The 18,876-nt window shown below is 37.7% G+C and overlaps 2 protein-coding genes and 1 long non-coding RNA gene across 3 annotated transcripts; 1 reads left to right on the top strand and 2 right to left on the bottom strand.

Moving 5' to 3' along the window:
- Positions 1-8,554: 8,554 nt before the first annotated feature.
- Positions 8,555-10,751, bottom strand: LOC116923890. Its single transcript, XM_032930450.2, has 2 exons — positions 10,153-10,751; positions 8,555-10,068 (listed from the first exon to the last, which is right to left on the bottom strand). The coding sequence occupies exon 2, from the start codon at positions 9,620-9,622 to the stop codon at positions 8,594-8,596; it is 1,029 nt and encodes a 342-aa protein (XP_032786341.2). The 5' UTR covers positions 9,623-10,068; positions 10,153-10,751; the 3' UTR covers positions 8,555-8,593.
- A 4,585-nt stretch (positions 10,752-15,336) lies between these two features.
- LOC123472271 lies at positions 15,337-16,072 on the top strand. Its single transcript, XR_006646626.1, has 3 exons — positions 15,337-15,444; positions 15,517-15,712; positions 15,770-16,072. It is a non-coding gene; the product is annotated as an uncharacterized LOC123472271 (long non-coding RNA).
- A 143-nt stretch (positions 16,073-16,215) lies between these two features.
- On the bottom strand, positions 16,216-17,400 carry LOC116922314 (cytochrome P450 4c3). The gene is made up of 6 exons (XM_032928698.2): positions 17,200-17,400; positions 17,032-17,141; positions 16,864-16,954; positions 16,597-16,791; positions 16,452-16,525; positions 16,216-16,368 (listed from the first exon to the last, which is right to left on the bottom strand). Exons 1-6 carry the CDS (start codon positions 17,345-17,347, stop codon positions 16,216-16,218), a joined length of 771 nt encoding a protein of 256 aa, XP_032784589.2. The 5' UTR covers positions 17,348-17,400.
- Between the last annotated feature and the right edge of the window lie 1,476 nt (positions 17,401-18,876).

Genomic DNA, 18,876 nt, shown 5'->3' with positions numbered 1-18,876 from the left:
TTTAATTTGCTGAACTCGGCTTCGTATGAAGTCTTCTTCTCCTGGTCTCTGTCCAATCTTCTTCTCAGTGCCTTTGTCTGACTTTCTGCCATGGCTTCCTTCTTGCTAAGATATCTTTTGTTCGCATTCCATTGGAACGGTGCTACATAATGTCCATCATCATCTTGAGTGATGGACTCTGAGTAGGTCTTCCACTGTACTGAAAGTGGCACCTTTTCCAGTGGATCTAGACTCTCTAGTTTCCACCATCTGGCAAAATCCATATCTTCTTTTTTCATGTCAATATCTTCATGTAAATATTTGTGTGTTCCTAGTTTGGCTTTTAAGAGAAAGCTGATAGCCGTTGTAGACGATATCGCAACCTTCTCATCTTGCCCTAGTAGTAGCCACCCCAATTTACTTTCTATCGCTCGAATACCTGTATTCGACACGATCTGTTTTGAGCCGAGAACCTTCAAAACTTGATTCGCTTCGATCAAGACGTCTATTTGGCAGGGTCCTGCTTTTCCGCTCAGTATTCTGTCGTCGGGTAGTTGGTATCCATGACTCCAAAGCTCGCTGACGAATTCTGTCTTACTTGACCCAGCAATTTTCCCGATTTCAGGTTGCTCTATTGCTTCCAGTTCAATATCTTCCACCAGTGGGATTGTTCCGCGAAGTCGTAGCCTTCTTACGCGTCTTACCTTTTCTGGATGGATTTGTCCCACTGCTTGCACCTTCAAAATGATTTTCCCGACTTCTTGTAACCCTATAGTTTGTGCTAATTCACTCCTAATAAGGGTTGCATTCGATCCTTGATCGATATAAGCCATAGCTTTATGCCACCTGTTTGGGCCCTCCACTACCACCGTTGCCGTTTGTACGTACACGCCACCAAATAAGCGTGCTTCGATTGAGAGAGAAGCGCCATCTGCTACTTTTAACATTAGAGTCGCTGCCACAGTTGCTGTCACCGATTTCGGCTTAACTGCCTTGTTGCAGATAGACGTAAGGTGACCCTGTCCGCACTTGTAGCACTTGCTTGTACTCCAACGCTCTCTCACCTGATGATTTTTCCCCAGGCATTTCCAACACTTTTTTTCTTTCTTGATTAGCTCAAGTTTCTTCTCTAGGGTGATATCAAATTTTGTCGGGGTCAATCATTGCAGAATAAAAATATTTTTTTGACCGCAGAATTCTGTTTCCTGTCTTTAGGATATTCTGTAGCAGTGCCTGTGACTGCTAGTTCAGCTGCCGTAGGTGTGGTTCCAAATTTTACTGTTTGTGTCTTTTCGCTTGCTTCTGGTTTTGTTTCTTCTTTTCTTGCTTCTCGGTTGAGTAAGCATACTCCCAATCTTGAGCTTTTGAGTCGATGGGGGTAAAGAAATCTCTTAATGTCTGGTGGAACTGCCTTGTTTTGCCATGCCATCGGGATTTTAGTTCAATTGGCAGTTTTCTTGTCAAGATCTCCATAATTGCTTCATTCTGAGCTGTGGGTTGGTCTAAACTGACGAGGTTCAAAGCATGGCCAATTGCTTTGCCATGTAGTTTCCGTAGTCCTTTAAAGTCATCTTGACCTTCTACTCTTGGAAGTTCTGTTATGGCATTATAATGGTCTGCTTTTACAGATCTCGGCATATTGTACTTCCCAGTCAAAATATCTATTGCCTTGTTATAGTTGTTATCTGTCAGATCCAAGTACGATATCGCACCGGCCGCGACCTCCGTTAAATGCAACTTCAGTCTGCTGAACTTCTCAATCGGTCTCATTGATGGATTCTCGTGGATCAGTGTGCGAAACATTTCCCACCAATCCTCCCACTTGTAGAGATCTCCATCAAATTTGGTGATTTCTATCGGTGGTAACAGATGTGTGATGTTCATCGGGCTTGAAGGTATTTGTAGTTGCATCATATTCATCAGTGGAGTAACGGTGGTACTTGGAGGTGTATTGCTTGCTTATTTTGTGGAAATGGTCGACAACATCTTCATGCTGCACTAGGTACTTCTGTTGAGCTTCGGGGGCAGTCAATATAGGGATGATTGTTTCCTAATTCTTGGTGAGCCTTTTCATCCTGTCACCAGCTAGCTCAAATGTAGGTTCAGCTTCCTGCAATCTGTTTTCAGAAGCTGCGACTTTATAATTTTTCAGGCCTTTGTGAAGTTCTTTCTATAAAACTTCTATGGTTACCGCCAACGTTGCATGATTCAACCTCTTGGCAGCCATTTTTGTTGTGGAGTTTCACTGGTGATCTGAAAAATTTGTCTAAAAAACCATTATAGTGGGATATTCCAAGGCAGTATTGTGTCTGAGAAAGCAACACAAAAATGTATTCATGAAGAAAAAAAAGACTGTATTTTTGCGTAATCGCACATCTTTAACGACTTGAAATTATAATTCAACTTCTTCTCTGTTGGGTCAATTGGGACCAAATGGGAACTGTTAGTTAGGTAACAGATAGGCCAAAACACTTACGCTATAAATTAACGGTGGGCTGAAAATTTCCCCAACACGTGATTCCTTACAACACGTGTTGAATCTCACACTCAAAATCTACACTTTTGTAAATGACGCCCATTAATTGGATGATATCGTCGGTCTCAAACGGTTCGAAAGACCATGAAAAGTATTAATCTTAAGCCGTACCAATAATTACGTTAATACCTGCGATTAAATACTTTTGAAGGTTAAACTTAGGCATGTTCTATCATTGATTTATTGAACTGACTTTGACACAATAATGGCGTCTGTTTCTTCAGGGGGAAAAATTCGAACAAAGGCTATTGCCGATATCGGCCACCAAGAAGGCTCCGCTTGGCAGCGCCCCTGGCAGCCTACACGAATTTTACAATTACAGCAAAATTCACAAGTCAAAAATAATAGGCCGTCTAACTGTCGGAAACTCCGACGGACGAAGCTCACAGCCCTCGTCCGGGTGACAACCCTTTGGCCGAAGCAAGCTAGGCCCAGACGAGCCATCCTCGGTGGAGTGCCGCGCCACCGAGGATAAGGAAGTCCATTAGCGGAAGCAAGTGACTTAAGACGGCCTACGGCTCGCAAGAGCCGTAGAAAAGAGGCTGGAGCACGAGACTGTGTTATTGGAACTGTCTGAGTGCTTTTCCATATATATGGATACACCTGTTGAGGGTGAAAGGAACGACGTGAGGGTTGAACTCATTGAGGCGGAGCCTGCAGAGTTCATCCCGCCAGAATATAGGTTTAGTTCCCGCAGGGTTATCGGGAAGGTTACTGATCGATAGCCGGCAATCATCAGCAGCGGTGCCCTCTTTTTCCAGTATCGGACGTCCGGATAAATTAGACAACGGTGTAGTTTTCTGTGTATATAAGGGGCCGTCAAGCCATGCAAATACACTCACTTTTCTTCACCGACTTGTTGTGTCCGCGTCCATTATTCTCCCGCTAATCACTCCCCGTTTTTCAGATAAGTTCCTGAAGCCCTCCTGCCGCCGTCTCCTCTAGCCCGCCAGCCGCCATTCCTGTCGTGCCAGCCTGCGACCGAGTCGACCACACCGGAGCCTTCCATCACCGCGATAAGAGTAAGACTCTTGCGGTAGCATCCTCTGTTGAGCTCGACAAAGCCCAACAGACTCTGACCTTGCCCTAGCCCGATAAAGGCGAACAGCAGTCACCAGACTTTCTAGCGCTGGCCCGACAAGGCGACCGCTGTAGTCCTTGAAACCGTGCCACGGCACCAGAGCAAAGTTAAACCGATTCAAGTTCGAACAGTCTGGCAGGCTCACCACCGTATTGCATTCCATCGTTTTAAATGTCAAATAATATTCTGATTTTTAATTTAGTTTAAATATTTTGTAAAAAGATATTGATAATAAATTAGTATATTTTTATAATTTATAAAATAGAATAATATTTGTTAGTTAATTTATAAAGTAACATTATTTTTAGTATTTGGAAATAGCAGGCATTGTCTTAAACGGCCATCGGGCTTGGGTAATCGCCATGTTCGACGCGAAAGGTTTGACTTATGTCAGTAAGGTAAATGGAAGTTTTTCTTGCACCTTATCTTAAAAATGTCTCATCTAATCGTTGAGATACCAAAAAGTTCCCCACAAGAAGGATTCTGGATAGATATTGTGGTAGAGAATTGGGTTCTACAAGATATTTTATACTTGCCTGATAATTCATATTCTGCAGCCTACAAACACAATTTACTTGTTGGTGGAGGACATCCTGATGTAAAAACTTGAGAAGAAAATCCCTGCTTCAAAGTTATCCATCAGTTTGTTATTTATTATTTAAGTTGCTTTCATGTAATATGTTATTTGATTATTCATTTATATTTTTCCTGTAGACACATATGATGAGGCTAGAAAAAATTTGCCTCGTGCAGAAAAAGGATTGCCAATATTATCAAGTGACCCATCGACTAGTGGAAGAGGGTGTAGAATAAAAATGTTAAAAAGTACGAAATTACCTGGGGAAGTAACCACTTAACACGAGAGCGATGATGATGTTTGTGGTGATATTGCACCAAATAGAAATAGGGGAGAGCGGGATCATACAGGACACGTACCAAACAGGACAGTAGCAGTTACGGGTCTTGGTAATGATGAGCTGGGGGGGGGGGAATACTGGGATGTTGTCAATGTGAATTTCTATATGTGACAAAAAAATCATCCTGCAATTCTTAAAAATACACGAGTTATAGAGGACGCAAAAAAAGAGCGCTGTCTTTTCATATTACGGCACATTTTTTGGTATTGCCCACGCTATGATTCGTCAAAAATTAATATAATAGTTAAAGAAGCTAGTTAATTCATTTACTTATACAGAGCCGGTATAAAATTTTTTTTAAGGATTACGGTTTAAGAGTTGTTAATGAATTAAAAATAGACCATCATTGGGGATTATACTGGACACGGTTTTGGGGGTACAATCAGACGAAATCGATTATTTATGGGCAGAGCCTAAATTGGTCCAATCATGGTCCAAAAGTGTTGTCTGCTTCGAAAAATTTGTTTTACTAACAATCGATCAAGAATCGATCAAGCAATATCTAAGATATTATATTCCACTTCTGATCTGGTATCAAAATGGTCCAGTCCTCCCCCCCAACTTCATTCGTTAATTTTCTTCATGTAAATTTATTTTTTTGAAATTTAATCTACGCTAAAATATATGTTCTATTGATGTATTTAGTAAAATTTTTTTAAACATTAATAACTAGAAACTTTTAGTGCAATTAACCGTGTCCAGTATGGGATACCCTCTGTCCAGTTTTACCCCCACATTTTTCCTCAACAACAATTTTACCCCTATTTTTCCGAATTCAATAACTCGTTAACTATATAACGTATGGCGATGAAAAAATTCCCTAATGTTATATAAACAAGCTCTGCACACTAATATAATTTATTTCAGCATAACATAGTTACACACTGAATTACAGACAAAACAAAGTTTTTGTCCTTATGACCCCACTCTCCCCTATTCCCCCTCTGACTTGTTCATCGATAAAGAACCACAAAGGTTAGTTAGTTCTTTTCTCAAAGAGATGTTATATAATAATTTCTAATAACATTTTCAATTATCAGTGAACAAAATCAGTGGGCCAAGTAATATCCAGAAAAATTTGCCAACACCTCCCACTGCATTGCAAACAAGTGAGTACTTTCAAGCATTTGTAATGTTAACTATGTTATGATGTGAATTCGAACTTCTTTTAATGAAAAGAAAAACGAAAGGGGTCATTAGAAAGAGGAAAGGCATTATCACAGAGGAGTCAAGTAGTTATCACCCCTGTAACATCACCACGCCAACAACAGGTGGTGACATGGGAGAAACAATCTTGCTCAACTTTATTGCCTTACCGAGAGAGGTCAAATGGACTTTTCGAGGATGAACTTATGGATGAAGACACGAATGGGCACGATAGCAGCATTGATGAAAACAGCCAAGTGCTGGATGGTATCCCACACAGCACATTGACGTCTTTTAAAGGATATTTAGTCATCCCAGCGGCACTACTAGGATTTCTTTACTGTGTCCTGAAATCCTACAATGACGACTTAAAGACGATTTTAGCAGGTGTTGATGACCGGCAAAAACTGCTCTAATACACGGATTTTTATGGTCACCAAAGCTCTCATTTGGGAGTTCACTGGGACGACTTTTTGCTCTACCAAAAGAGACGCTAAAAATATTATTCTGCCATCAGATTCGAACAAGGATCTCCCGCATGACAGTCGAGTATTTTAACATCTACGCAACATTCACAAATTACAAAAATTTTTAGACTGACGAATATTACAGTGAAATACTTTTGGCTTCCATTATTAAGAAATGAATTTTTGAAAAAAATTTTAATTTAAAAAATCGACCCTTTGCGCTCTTTGACCAAAATACCAGAAAAGAAACATAATTTTTATGAGTTTCGATCATTGGACTCCCGCATCATAAACTGAGCTTCTTCTTCTTAACCAATCACTACGTATTGAAAAAACCAATTCTAGATTATTATTTGATGTAGTGTACGTAATTCTTACAAAGTTGAACCCCAAACGCTACACAGTGAATTGTGGCAACGTGGCTTTTAATGAAATGGATTGAAATAAGACGTCTTTTGAGGGAGGTGTTTTTTTTTAAAGATCCGTGGCTTAAGCGCGTCCTTATCACGTCCTTTGGCAGTCCAGTAATCCACGTCCTAGTAAGACAGATTTAGGGTGAGTTACTGCATTAAATTGTTACGTGGGATGTTAGTATTGTTCGTCTTAATTCTTTTTTTTTACGCCAGGATATTTGTATTTAGATGACACGCTATTGTCTACTGGAAATCATTTTACATCGCAGCAGAGCATGTTGTGTTTTAAAACTTTCAATCCTTCACCATTACAAAATAGTAATTGAACGCAAACCCAAAAATCTTCTCATACAACTCAGAATAAAAGTAAGTAGTTGCTCAATGTTAATTTGTTTCCCTTTAATTAATTTTATTTTCAACATTCTATAGCGATCAAGAGTAGTGCAGTAAAGATAGTTCTATCGACGTTTGCGAAAATGAACGAAAAGTTGACAGTAATGGAAAAAACCATTATAACACCTGCAGCTACTGAAAACATTTCCAACGACGAGGAAGACGGTCTATCTCTTCATCTCAAAACTCTTGATGAATTTGAAAAATTAGAACAAGATTTTAAACAAGACAAAAATAATTTTAACAAATTGGTAGGATCTTTTTACTTTTATTTTTTAATCATGCTAGATGTTTTCATTGATTTTGCATGAAACGTCTATGTCTTGAAGATAAAGAGACTTGGGAAAAGGAAAACTGCCAAAAACTGCGTTGATGATTACGTCAGAAGGGCTTGGGGTGTTGTACTTCACGAATCAGTAGGAAAAGATCTAAACTGGCTAGGTAGGCCAGATAAAAGAGTGAATGATGGAAAGGGAAAGCGAGGTATCAAGGATTGTTTCGTTTCAAAAGCCATTCGAAGTATATTTGTACATGCATGTAAAAGTATAGCAAAAAGTTATTCCCTATTTATATTTCTTAGGAGGAATAACCAAAAATAAGGATTTTGCTTCAATGGAAAACTTCCCAGTTCGAAGATGAGTCCAAGTCATTTCTGAGGAACACCAAATCTGCTTTCGAACGTCGAGCAAAAAAAACTGCTTCTGAAGAACCTGACGCAGTTTTGTCCAATTGACAATGATGTCTCGGATCTTCAGTAAAAGCCTAAACAACCTTGATATAAAAAAACAAACCAAAAATTGACTTATTGTGTTTATGTTTTTTGGATTCAATTGTGTTCTCCCAAACTGTTTGTGATACTGTTGTTTAATACAGATTTTGTGGCAATTAACGATTTTTTTCGCTTTGTATGTTTGGTATCATTGGGCAATGTAGTAAGAAAAGAAAAAAAACTTTACTATCTACCGTGTTATACAAGTTTTCCTAAGATACATTTTGGTTATCTCAAAAGATAACTCTCATACATGACATTAGGTTAATAAAGCGATATCTTCAAGATTGCTCGATAACAGATGACTTTGTGTTTTCCATCTATCGATACGTTATCTTGTTCCCATAGGGCAGTTACCAAATTTCAAACACCATTTTGCCCATTAGAAAATTACCATTATCAATTATCAAATGGCGGTTTAAGGAATCTTCACCCTACTAGCACACATTGTCCATAGGGCGTCCATAGGATATCCGATGGTCCATTTCCCGTTCGACCGTTTAGCGTAAGATACGGACATCCTAAGGACATCCAATCTCTTCTATTTTACGGATGTATGATCCGGATGTATCCATTTTTGTCCCACGGTTGTCCACCTAGTATCCAACTAGCATGTCCAATTTAATGTTTATATTTGGACGTCCACCGGACACCCAATAACGTCCAGTTTTGGGATGTTATATTCAGATCCTAATTGATTTTTGTTTAGGATGTCCAGGACGGACCGCAAAGAGACATGCTCATTTTAAACAACACTTGGTCTTAATTGGGACTGTTGTATCTTTTCATACATTTTAAAAACGCTGAACGCATGTCATTTGTTTTTTGCCAACCCGATTTAATTCAAACAAAATAATTTTGAATTTGTTTATTGCAATTCAACTATACATTATTAAAACAGACTGTGGTTTGCAAGGGGACATACGAAGTACTTTCCATTACTGGGAATGGTAATGGGAATTCGAAATGCCTTGCACTTAACAGATGTTATTGGAAAGGATTCAAGATTAGTCGACAAATTTGATACAACATATTCGTTTATCAAACTAGAGGCTAAAGGGTAGGTATACATGTCTTCTGTTTTCAGGAATCTTCTTCCAACCAAAAAGATTTGTTCGTGAAATTTTGCTAAATTTTCCATTAAAAAAACGTCATTAGAATCTACAAGCAATACACAGTTTTCCGATTTTGTTTTGTTTAGCACGGCATTTTTAAACTTTAAGGTTTTGTACTGCGTGGCCATAGATAACTGTGGTAAAATCGGCCCCGAAAAATGAATACCTTCCAGTCTATATTTGCTTATATTTGTACTTGAATTGGCAGCATGTTCTTGATTGCTTTTAGCTTTGTCTATTTCGTCCAGCCGCCGGACAATATGTTGCAGTGGCTTTCCACTTTTTCTTAACAAGTTTTTCATTTTTTGCAGCTTATTTTCATACGGAAAGGCACTAAAGTCGTCGAGACTTCCATGCTTACGCACGTCATTTGCTAAATGAATCAAATTATGAACGTTAAACGTTACATACTTGTCGCCATACAACCGAGCACCAATATTAACGTACAGTTTTAACAAATTTTCCGCATAATCCGCGTAAGTCTTACATGTATCCCTATTTACTAAAAGCTTAATTCCCACATGGAGCAACATCATATGAGAGTACCTCTCCTTACTTAAGTATGGTTCATAGGCAACAGGACAAATATACAACAAACCTAATCTCAACTCAGTTGCTTTCCACCGGGGTAGTTCGGAAAGGGGCCTAGGTTTTCTCGCAAAAATTTTAGTAATATACTCCCCAATTCCAATCAAGTAAGAAGATATGTTTGTAATCGTTTCGTTAGAAAATCTGAGCCTATCAAACTTTCCCGATATCCATTCCGTTAAGTCCTTTTTTCTCACCCCAATACACACAAGATGCATATAATCTAAAACTACATCTTCCACAACATCAACAAGGATGTCTTCTATAATCGACCTCCGACCATCATCGTTATGATGCTTGGCCTGAAGGCGATTTCTAAAAGAGTTGTCGGTTCGGAGAGGTGCATTTAATTCTGGATATGTAACCCGACCTGCCGTTTTTGCCTGACTATAATGATTTATAGTGTTACCCACCCATAGACCTCTAGTAGTACATTTTCTACAGGCATAGTACGCTGTATGAGTTTTAATATTCAAAACAAAGGAAGTAGCAGGCGCATCGCAAGATATACCGCTAAGTATCACCTTGATATTTTTACCTTGATATTGCAAGCCATCAGTTCTTAATCTCACTACATCGTCTCGAAAAGCAGATAGAAACTCGTTGATGCAAGCGGGTTTCTTTGATCCATGGTATATACCACCGACAAAAATGTCGTCCCATCCTATAAAGAAAATATAGTGAAAAAAACATAAAATTAGTTTCAGTATGTTTTCAATAAAAAAAAATGTATTGAACAAACACTCACCTTGTATTTTTCAGATGATTGGCCAAAAATCACTTGAGGAGCTTTTCGACAAAGGGATGCCATCCACATTAGCCAGCATGTATAAAACATCAGGAATTTCTGTTTCACTAAATTCCATTGCAGCCAAGAGTTTTAAAAGAGAAGCTACAATATCAAAATGTTGATATTTTCCAGGTCGCATATCCCGCAATTGAATTTTCCCTCTTTTTGACGAGAGAAGAGTTCTCGAATCCAGTGGTAAAAATGTCAGTTTTGCATGATTGTGTAATCTATTAAGTAGATTGGTGACGTGGCACCGTGGTATGTTGCAGCCTACTGCCCATTCGATCAAACTTTGTTTGACTGTACATTCAAATTCTGTATTTTTAGGAGATCCTTCATCCCTATCGGAATAATCTTCGCTATCTTCACTTTCAGTCCAGACAAATGAATGTATTTCATCTATTGAATCATCACTACTGCTACATTCAATATTACTATCAGGAGCGTAATCAAATTCATCATCGGAACTGACAGGTTCAAGCAATTGGTGATCGATATTGCTGTAATTTTTGTAAACAATAAAAATAAATTCAGACATCGAATAAGTATCTTGCATACATAGATATTTAAATACCCACATAACACAAGGCAGTCCGTCGGATGTCCGACAGATGTCGGGGTCGGATGTTGAGTACATCTTTTTGATATCCTCCGGACAGCCCGATATCCGATTTGGATGTCCTATGGATGTATTTTTTTTGGTTTTGACCGCCCTCAACAGCGCCGTCAGACATTCTAAGGATATCCGAACGGGATTTCATTTGGCTATATGACATGTATTGGACATCTATTCTTGAAAAAACATTAGACAATACCAGCATTCGAACTCGGGTCTCCCGCATCACAGTCGAATATTATTCCACTGTGTCAATCTACAGACATATTATATATCATTTTCGAACAATAGGATCGAATTGTTGTAAAACACTTGAGCTTTTTCGATAACAAATCACATACAGGATTTTTAAGAAGTCAAGATGATGTCGAACTTAGGTTAAACCAGAGGTGTATAAATTGAAATTAAACAATTTATGCTAAATATTTTTTGAATTTTAAACTTCAGCATGATTTATTAAGTTTAAAGTAGTTTTTTATTCCTTGAAATTATAATCCTATCATAAGTATACTTGCTTTTAATATTATTAGATGCCGAATAATATTTATTTTCTGTGAGTTAATTTTCAATGGCTTGGTTCCCGTAAGCTAAACGGAAAGCTTGTGCAAACAAACTCACGACATTCATATATTTTATTCATTTTTTGTAATAAATTTTAAAATAAACCATCCGGCAAATAGATAATTACTCCTTTATTTTTTTAATTTTTCATTTTAAATGCTGGACTTCAAATAAAAATAAGTTCAAGGGAAAAATTTGAACACGGTTAAGTTTTCCCCCTCTCAAGAAATTTTGACAATTAATAATGAAACTTAGTGATCGGCCCCAATTAGTTCTAATCGAGTTAACCGCCCCGCACCGATAAAGTGCATTCGGGGTTGAAATGAGGTGCCACTTTTTCACCTGGGGCGGGGCGGGGAAAAATTTGAGGTTAACCCGTTGCCCCGAAGCAATAAAAAAAAATGCCGTTCTTTCGGTTTCAGAGTAAAAATCGGGGCAAGTGGGTAGAACGAGCTATTATCGGGGTTGTTATCGGATAGATCGGGTCAATCGATAATGTTTTTTGCATTGATGAATCGATTGATTGCAATCCAATTGATTGAAAACCCCAATTGAATTCAGGGAGAAGAATTTTCCACCCTGGGCCACGCCTCGATGGCCCGAAATGAGAAACCCGATTTGCAAAAAAGTGCCCGATTGGCTCGAGGCCGATCCTTAAATGAAACAATTGAAAATCTTTTTGGCTGTTGGAAGGAGGTCCGTAGAATATAATTTTCGCACATCCATTGCACTTCCAAGGTGACTAGCCGACGGACATCCCTGGAACTACCCATTGAGTACATAGATATCTAACGGATGTTCGGCCATGATTCGGACATCCGACGGCAGAAATGTGCTATATGGGTATACATACCATGCACTGAGTGACTTTGGTGCGTTGAATAATTGTCTATATCTGCTGCGTGGAAAGAATCATGTAAGGTTTCAGTTACCGTTGGCTCATTTGTGGTTGAACCAACAGGATAATTATGTTCTTCATCTATCACTCCACTTGAAGTTGGCAGACTAGAAACTGAGGCAGTGAAAGTTCTAAAAAAATAATATTACAAGCGACGTACATACAAGTACTAAGATCTTATCTTACTGTTGAGACACAAGTGCTTCACAATGTGAATCATTAAAAAATTTTTCAACAGACAATTGTAATCGGCGACGTATTTGGCGAGGCCCAACCTCCTCTTTACGTTTCCTTTTTTGTGGCGACGGTGATTCATGAAACATGATAAGTTACGAGAAATCACACACTAATTTTCACTCGTTTGCAACAAACTCTGATACTTTAACTGTCTAATATGTTGATATTTAAAACGAGAAAAAAATAGAAATTCAACCATTAAGTTTCCATCAGTCAATAAGTCAGGTACTAAACAGGAACCAAAATGTTCAGCTATTATTTGGTTTTCATGTTTTCGGTATTTCCACTATTTACAATTAAAAACTTTTCATTTAAATGATAATAACAATTACATTAAATGTGAAAAATTAATTAGTCATTTTTAGACTGCTTTTGACCCTGCATTAAATTTTTATTTCCGAGCGAGCCTGTGTTTAGGGATTGAAAACAAAAAACAAGTCTGCAAGAAGAATAGACGCCGAGAAATTGGTTGTCATTCATGTGTTCTGCACTCATGCGCGTGTGTGCTGGTGACTTAAACTAATATTTAGGCTATTCCACTGTACTTTTGAACAATTAGCAGGTATTTTTATTTCTCGTTATCTGGTATGTTACTTTTATAAATGTACTGTGTGCTTTTTTTTGTTTCGGTGTACTGCTAAATTCTGATCTGTACGGCTAAATCTGATTGCAATGCATGAAATTTTGAAATCCATGTGTTTGGTGAACAACCAAAACGTGGTATTTTTATATTTGAAAGAACATCAACATTTATTTTTAAAAAACCTAACATATTTTCTTCCTATTCTATACACAGGTTACCTTGTGTTGGTTTATCATTAACCCGTTCAAGATATCATGGCTTCTACAACTGTGAGTACACGATATGTAACTGAATTATTCTTTTCTAATGCGTTTCATATTATGTTATTTAGGTATCAATAGGGACATTTTTGCTGGTGGATTTGTTAACGGCCACAGGGCTCTACGTAGCCACTGTGCCTGATTGCTGGGTGTTTGAGGGCAACAAGTGTTACTACCCTAGGTCAACGGGGGATGCAAGAATTGCTGCGATGAAAAGAGAACCTTTCAAACCTAATTGGGAAATTTATTCTTGTACTGTTCGCAAAGCTTTCAGTAAGTTGATTAATTATTATTTGTTTTAAGTTTGCTTTAGTAAAGTAATTTTTTTTTATCAGACTCTTATGAAGCTTCTAGATCACAAGAAAATCAGGCAACAATACAGACAGATATCAGTTCTGAGTCTTATCAGCAAACAATGGGAAGAGGAAAGAGAAATAAGAGGGCCCCAGGCAGATATTTGCCAACAGAGGCCATTCAAGATGGGTGTTCAAGCGATGAGAGTTATGACAGTATTGGCATGTATGGGCCTACTCAACCCCCAGCTCAGCAGGCAGTCTTCACTACCCCTGCGATTCCGTCTGGCCTGTTTTCCAAAGCTGCTTCACAACAAACGAATGATTCAACTATTTTGAATCAATCTTTTCCTTTTGAATCGACGCCTGCTCTGCAGCCAGCACAATCGTCATCTTTTCCTATTCATCCAAACCGTATTGGGGGTGTTGATCAATCGATTTCCGTTAACTTCCAATTATGCTTGTCCAGAAGTTGCGTTATTAAGGTAATTGTAGTAATGCTAATAACGTTAGTAATTTAGTAAATTTATTTATTTGTACTGTTTATTAATGTTTAGGTTCCAAAGCAGTATTAGCAAAACTGGTGAAAGAGGTGATAAAGCTTGAAGAAATCATTTCAAATGTTATGTCGAAAATGGTAGTAATTGATGGCAAAATGGATGTCTTGATGACAATGCCAACAGAATCTCAAGCCACTGAACAACAGGAAATGGATCCTGATTTTTTGCCGGAGCCGCTAAAGGAAGTTGAGGAAGTAAAATTGCTGGAGAAAATTCTATTGGATAATGATAAGTATTATCAACTGGTAAGATAAGTTATTATAATCTCTCTTCTTTTTTAATTACTTTTTCTAACCCAGTTTATGACTATAATTTTTCAATTGTAGGTGACCATTATTCGTAACTTAGGTGGTGGATCCATAACTAGCGCAGTTAAGCGCGCATGGTATCGCGTCTTTTCCATTAAGGTTATGGCTTTCGTTAATTGGAAGGGAGTGGCCACAAAGAACCATCAGAACCAGGGACTGAAGAAATCCATCATTACCAAAGCTATCTTTGATAAGTAAAATTGAAAAAAAATTAATATATAAGTATGATATCATTAAAAAAGTATTTCAATTTTTAGAAGCAGTGCGAAACACAGGAGGCCGGAGGGCTAAAGATTACGAGCTTGAAAAGTTAACGAAGTCAGTCATGAGGGGGATGCCAGAAAAATTCCGTAAGTCATTGCAAGCGGCAGCAGACATGGAAGTAGATAATGAGGACGATATGCCACCTCCAACCGGGGGCAGCAGCTCGTAGGTTGTGTAAAAGTAAGGTAAGAAACATGTAACCAAAGTTTTATACTGATTATTGATTCTGTAATGTAGAAATTATCTTTACAGTATTGAGAGAACAGTCAGTGGAGGAGAATCGGCCTTCACTGACCTTAGACTTTGATAATCATCATTGTCTCGAAATTAACCTTGTGGAATCTCAATCGAAATGTCGTATTCCCGGAATTTAAAGTAAAAATATGTAAAGTTGGAAACCAAGAACTGAACTGGACGGACAATCAACTTTAGAAGAATTTTTGTTGGTGGCACAAGACTTTTTCACTTTACTGAAATTACAGTAAAACCTTATAATTTGGCAAGTATAAACAAAAATAGGGATTAGTCAATTGTGTTAATATAATCTGTGTATCACAATTAGTAATGTCACGTCACCTGGAAAAATTTCGCTCATCAAGTGGAGCATCACTTAAGAAAAATCGGATTGTGAAGAAACAGGAGAAATTTTTAATCCCAGAATCGACTCCAGGTTAGAATAGTTATCCTTTTTTGTTTACTGAACTTCATTTTTAGTTAACGATAAATTCTCTTTAAGTTATAGTTCGTGCCACATCCATGCGTTAACCCATCATTCATAACAGAGTGGGTCTCCGTAAGCTGTATAATAAAGACGTCGGTCACCGCGGCATCCAAATCGATCGTTGATATCGTGACAAAGTCCATCTTGGCCAACGAATATTCTCTTCGACGACTACAAAGACGAGGACTGCAACGTGCCTGAAATGAACCGCTTGAAAGTATTTACGTTTTCTTATGCGTTAAGTATTTTTGATGTAATCCCTGGTTTGTCACAGGATCAAAGGTAACCCGTTGGTGAGTATCGGCGCAAGGACCTCTCCTCAAAACAGGAAAAGAGTTTCCGTCACTGAATTGGCTCCACAACCATCATATGGGAAATCATTTTCAATTACAGGAAATGCTATCGCCAATTTCTTCAATCAATCCAGATTTTCCGTTCAGCCATCTGCGATTTCACCATGACCAACGCCCATCTTTTTAAAAATGTTATTGGCACAAATGCTGAAAGTTATCTGCTGTATTTTGTATTAGTGGATTGTCTTTTGTATTTTTGATTAATACATTAAATTCAAAATTGATTTCACGAATTTTTGCTAATTTTATTAGGATTAATGGTACGGGTAGACCCAAAATAGGACATCTAATCGAAGTCCGTTTGGACCAATATAAGCTAGGCGGACGACCAAATTTTAACATCCTATGGACGTCCCATTCGGATGTTCTATGAATGTACAAGTTTGACGTCCATAGGAGAGGACATTAGTATATCCTGCGAACATCCATAGGACGTCCAACTGAGATATACAACTGGATCAGGGCTAACCTCCATAGGATATCCTTTGGATATATCTGTGCTAGTAGGGCAGTTACAAAGCTACTCTCACATTGTCGGAGTTTTAACTTAGCTTTGAAATAAATGTTGTGTGTTATGGAAAAGAATTTATGACAGTTATTTACTTGTTCAGCGTGCATGTTCTTAATGTAACCCGCTTTGTCTTCACCGGTTAACGTCTTTCCTCCCATGGTTGTTTCTTTTGAATCCAAACATTTAGCTCGCCATTATTTCACAAATTTCAATATCTTATACTAATTCAGAGATTACCACAGATGATATCCATGGTGCAATGCGTCATGATTGGGAAAACATTAATTTCACCCCCGCTATTTGATTCGATAGCTTCTTCAAATTCTTTCGCACATAGAAGGCTTTTGTCGTGGAAGGCATCCATGAAACTGTTGAGAATTTGACCTTTGAAAGCTGGATTAAGAAGACGGCGATTTTTCTTCCATTCCTCAGCTGAAATGATACGTCAAAATAAAACACTTTGGCCGTTCTCCACTCATTATTTAAATAAAAAACAAATCTTACGTTTAGCTACATTTAAGCTCTTCCCTAGAAGAGGAATCAAGCAATCGTACTCGTTGCCTTTGGCTACCAGCGTATGGCTTGACAAAATGGGCTACGGTTCCAAAAGAAAAAAAAAAATGTGCAAAACATTGAAATGCTAACTTAAATTACGTTCGCACTTTGTAATACCTCTAGTAATTCGGGCGAAGCAATACCGACCATGGGACGTACTGTAAACCAAACTCGATAGATGCTACCATGCTGTTTAATCCAATCAAAGGACGGTTTTCTCAGCAATTCTGAAAAAAATCATGACGGTAGTAATAAAACGTGAAATTTATAAGCAAATGCAATTACCATCGTGAACAACGTTCAGTTCGAGAATATTTCCTAAAAACGGTAAGGTTTTAGGTCCGGGAAGTGCATCGATAAGCCGAACAAAACGCGATCGACACCACGCAAAATAATAGACCGCCAGTAAACTGGCTAGTAATGATCCAATCATCGGGCTGAATCCAATCCACGTAGGGTAAAAGAGCGAATTGGGACACCGGCCCGGTTCCTGCTAATTTGGGACAAAGAATACAATTTTTTTCATTTCACGAATAAAATTCCGATGGAGGGTCTACTGAAATATCTAATAGGAGAATTATAAACTAAAATAAGAGTTATGCAATTCGTCCAAAGGACAAATTATAAATCATAATATAACCCGAGAAAACGGTAATTGAAATCTGTACGTTTTGCTTACGGGCGAAAAACCTGGGAGTGTACTATCTGTTAGCAGATACTTAGAGGGCAACAGATATATCTAAGGTAATATTAAGCAAACCCTTTTACTAATAATATCAAAAGAAAGAGAATTAAAAGTTCTACCAATTAAGTGTAAGTCTGTCCCATAAAATACTATTTTTATTTCAATATGTGGAAAAAGAAAAAACCCCTATTCCTGCTAATTTGGGACAGCCGACGCTAATTTGGGACACTGATTTTTTCAAAAAACGCAAAAAAATGTTTTTGCGATATATTTATATCAATCGACGCAGAATGAAAAAAGAAATCGATTGATATCTAATGTTTTCATGTTTTTTTGCATCCTTTTGACCAAAATAATGAAAAAATATTTTTGGGACTTAGATTCAAATCTGGCTTCATCCTCGAAACTTCAAAAAATTTAAAGCTATCTCCTTTTACATTTTTTTTTCGTAACTTCAAAGCTAATAAACTTGACATAATTTTAAAGACAATTTAGTAATTTTTTTCATGTTATGAGCTCCGTAAACGACATTTATTTTTGAACATGTTGTCCCTTATCGGGACACATATTTATTTGTAGATTTTTCTGAAATCTCCGTTCTTTTTCACATTTTCCATGTCGCCTTAACTCGGCGTAATAGGAATTTACTTATAAGTCTTAATGTTTAAGTAAAAATATTTATTAAAAATGCTTTTTTTATCCCGTCTTTTCCCCATATGATTGCGTGTTAAGCAAACGCGCTAATTTGGGACACACTTTTCGGAGTGCATTGGATGGCAAAATTTTTTTTTGTATGGCTATCAGGTTAGCACTGTGGATGAGTGCTTGGCTCTTGAGACGAAAGGGTTCTGGTTCAAGCCTTAGAATTGGTTTAATAACATAAATGTTTCATTAATTGTTTTCTTTGTTGTGCAACAGTCCGTCTTCTAAAGTCCGATAATATCCCGTACAACAAATTTTTGACTGCATTTTGGGGTTTCATTGAAAAATGGTCTAAATATACACATCTTTATATCAAGAGACGGGTAGCTCAGAGGTAAAGCACTGGCCTCTTGATCGTAAGAATCGTGGTTCGAACCTCGAAGCCGACACCAAAAATTAATTTTTTCGACAAATTCCTCAACCTTGTAGATGCAACTATAAGGAATATATTACTCCCATTATTTTTTTATATTGCGTTAGTTTTAGGTGTGTTAGACGATTGAATATTATCTCAAAAAATGTGATGTAAGCCATACTTTAGTAAAAATGAAAAATATGAAAGCCCCAATATGTTT

The sequence above is a fragment of the Daphnia magna genome, linkage group LG5 (genome assembly GCF_020631705.1).
Source record: "Daphnia magna isolate NIES linkage group LG5, ASM2063170v1.1, whole genome shotgun sequence".
In the NCBI taxonomy this organism is placed as follows: domain Eukaryota; kingdom Metazoa; phylum Arthropoda; class Branchiopoda; order Diplostraca; family Daphniidae; genus Daphnia; species Daphnia magna.
Note: the sequence above shows the minus strand (reverse complement) of the source record. Positions and strands in the feature narration are given on the sequence as shown.

Coding starts and splice junctions, on each gene's coding strand:
- LOC116923890 (XM_032930450.2), bottom strand. CDS start 9,622: ATGCATCTTGTGTGTATTGGGGTGAGAAAAAAGGACTTAACGGAATGG.
- LOC116922314 (XM_032928698.2), bottom strand. CDS start 17,347: ATGATTGGATCATTACTAGCCAGTTTACTGGCGGTCTATTATTTTGCG. Junction 17,142..17,199: donor ACTGAACGTTGTTCACGATG/GTAATTGCATTT, acceptor GATTTTTTTCAG/AATTGCTGAGAAAACCGTCC. Junction 16,526..16,596: donor CACCATGGATATCATCTGTG/GTAATCTCTGAA, acceptor TGGATTCAAAAG/AAACAACCATGGGAGGAAAG.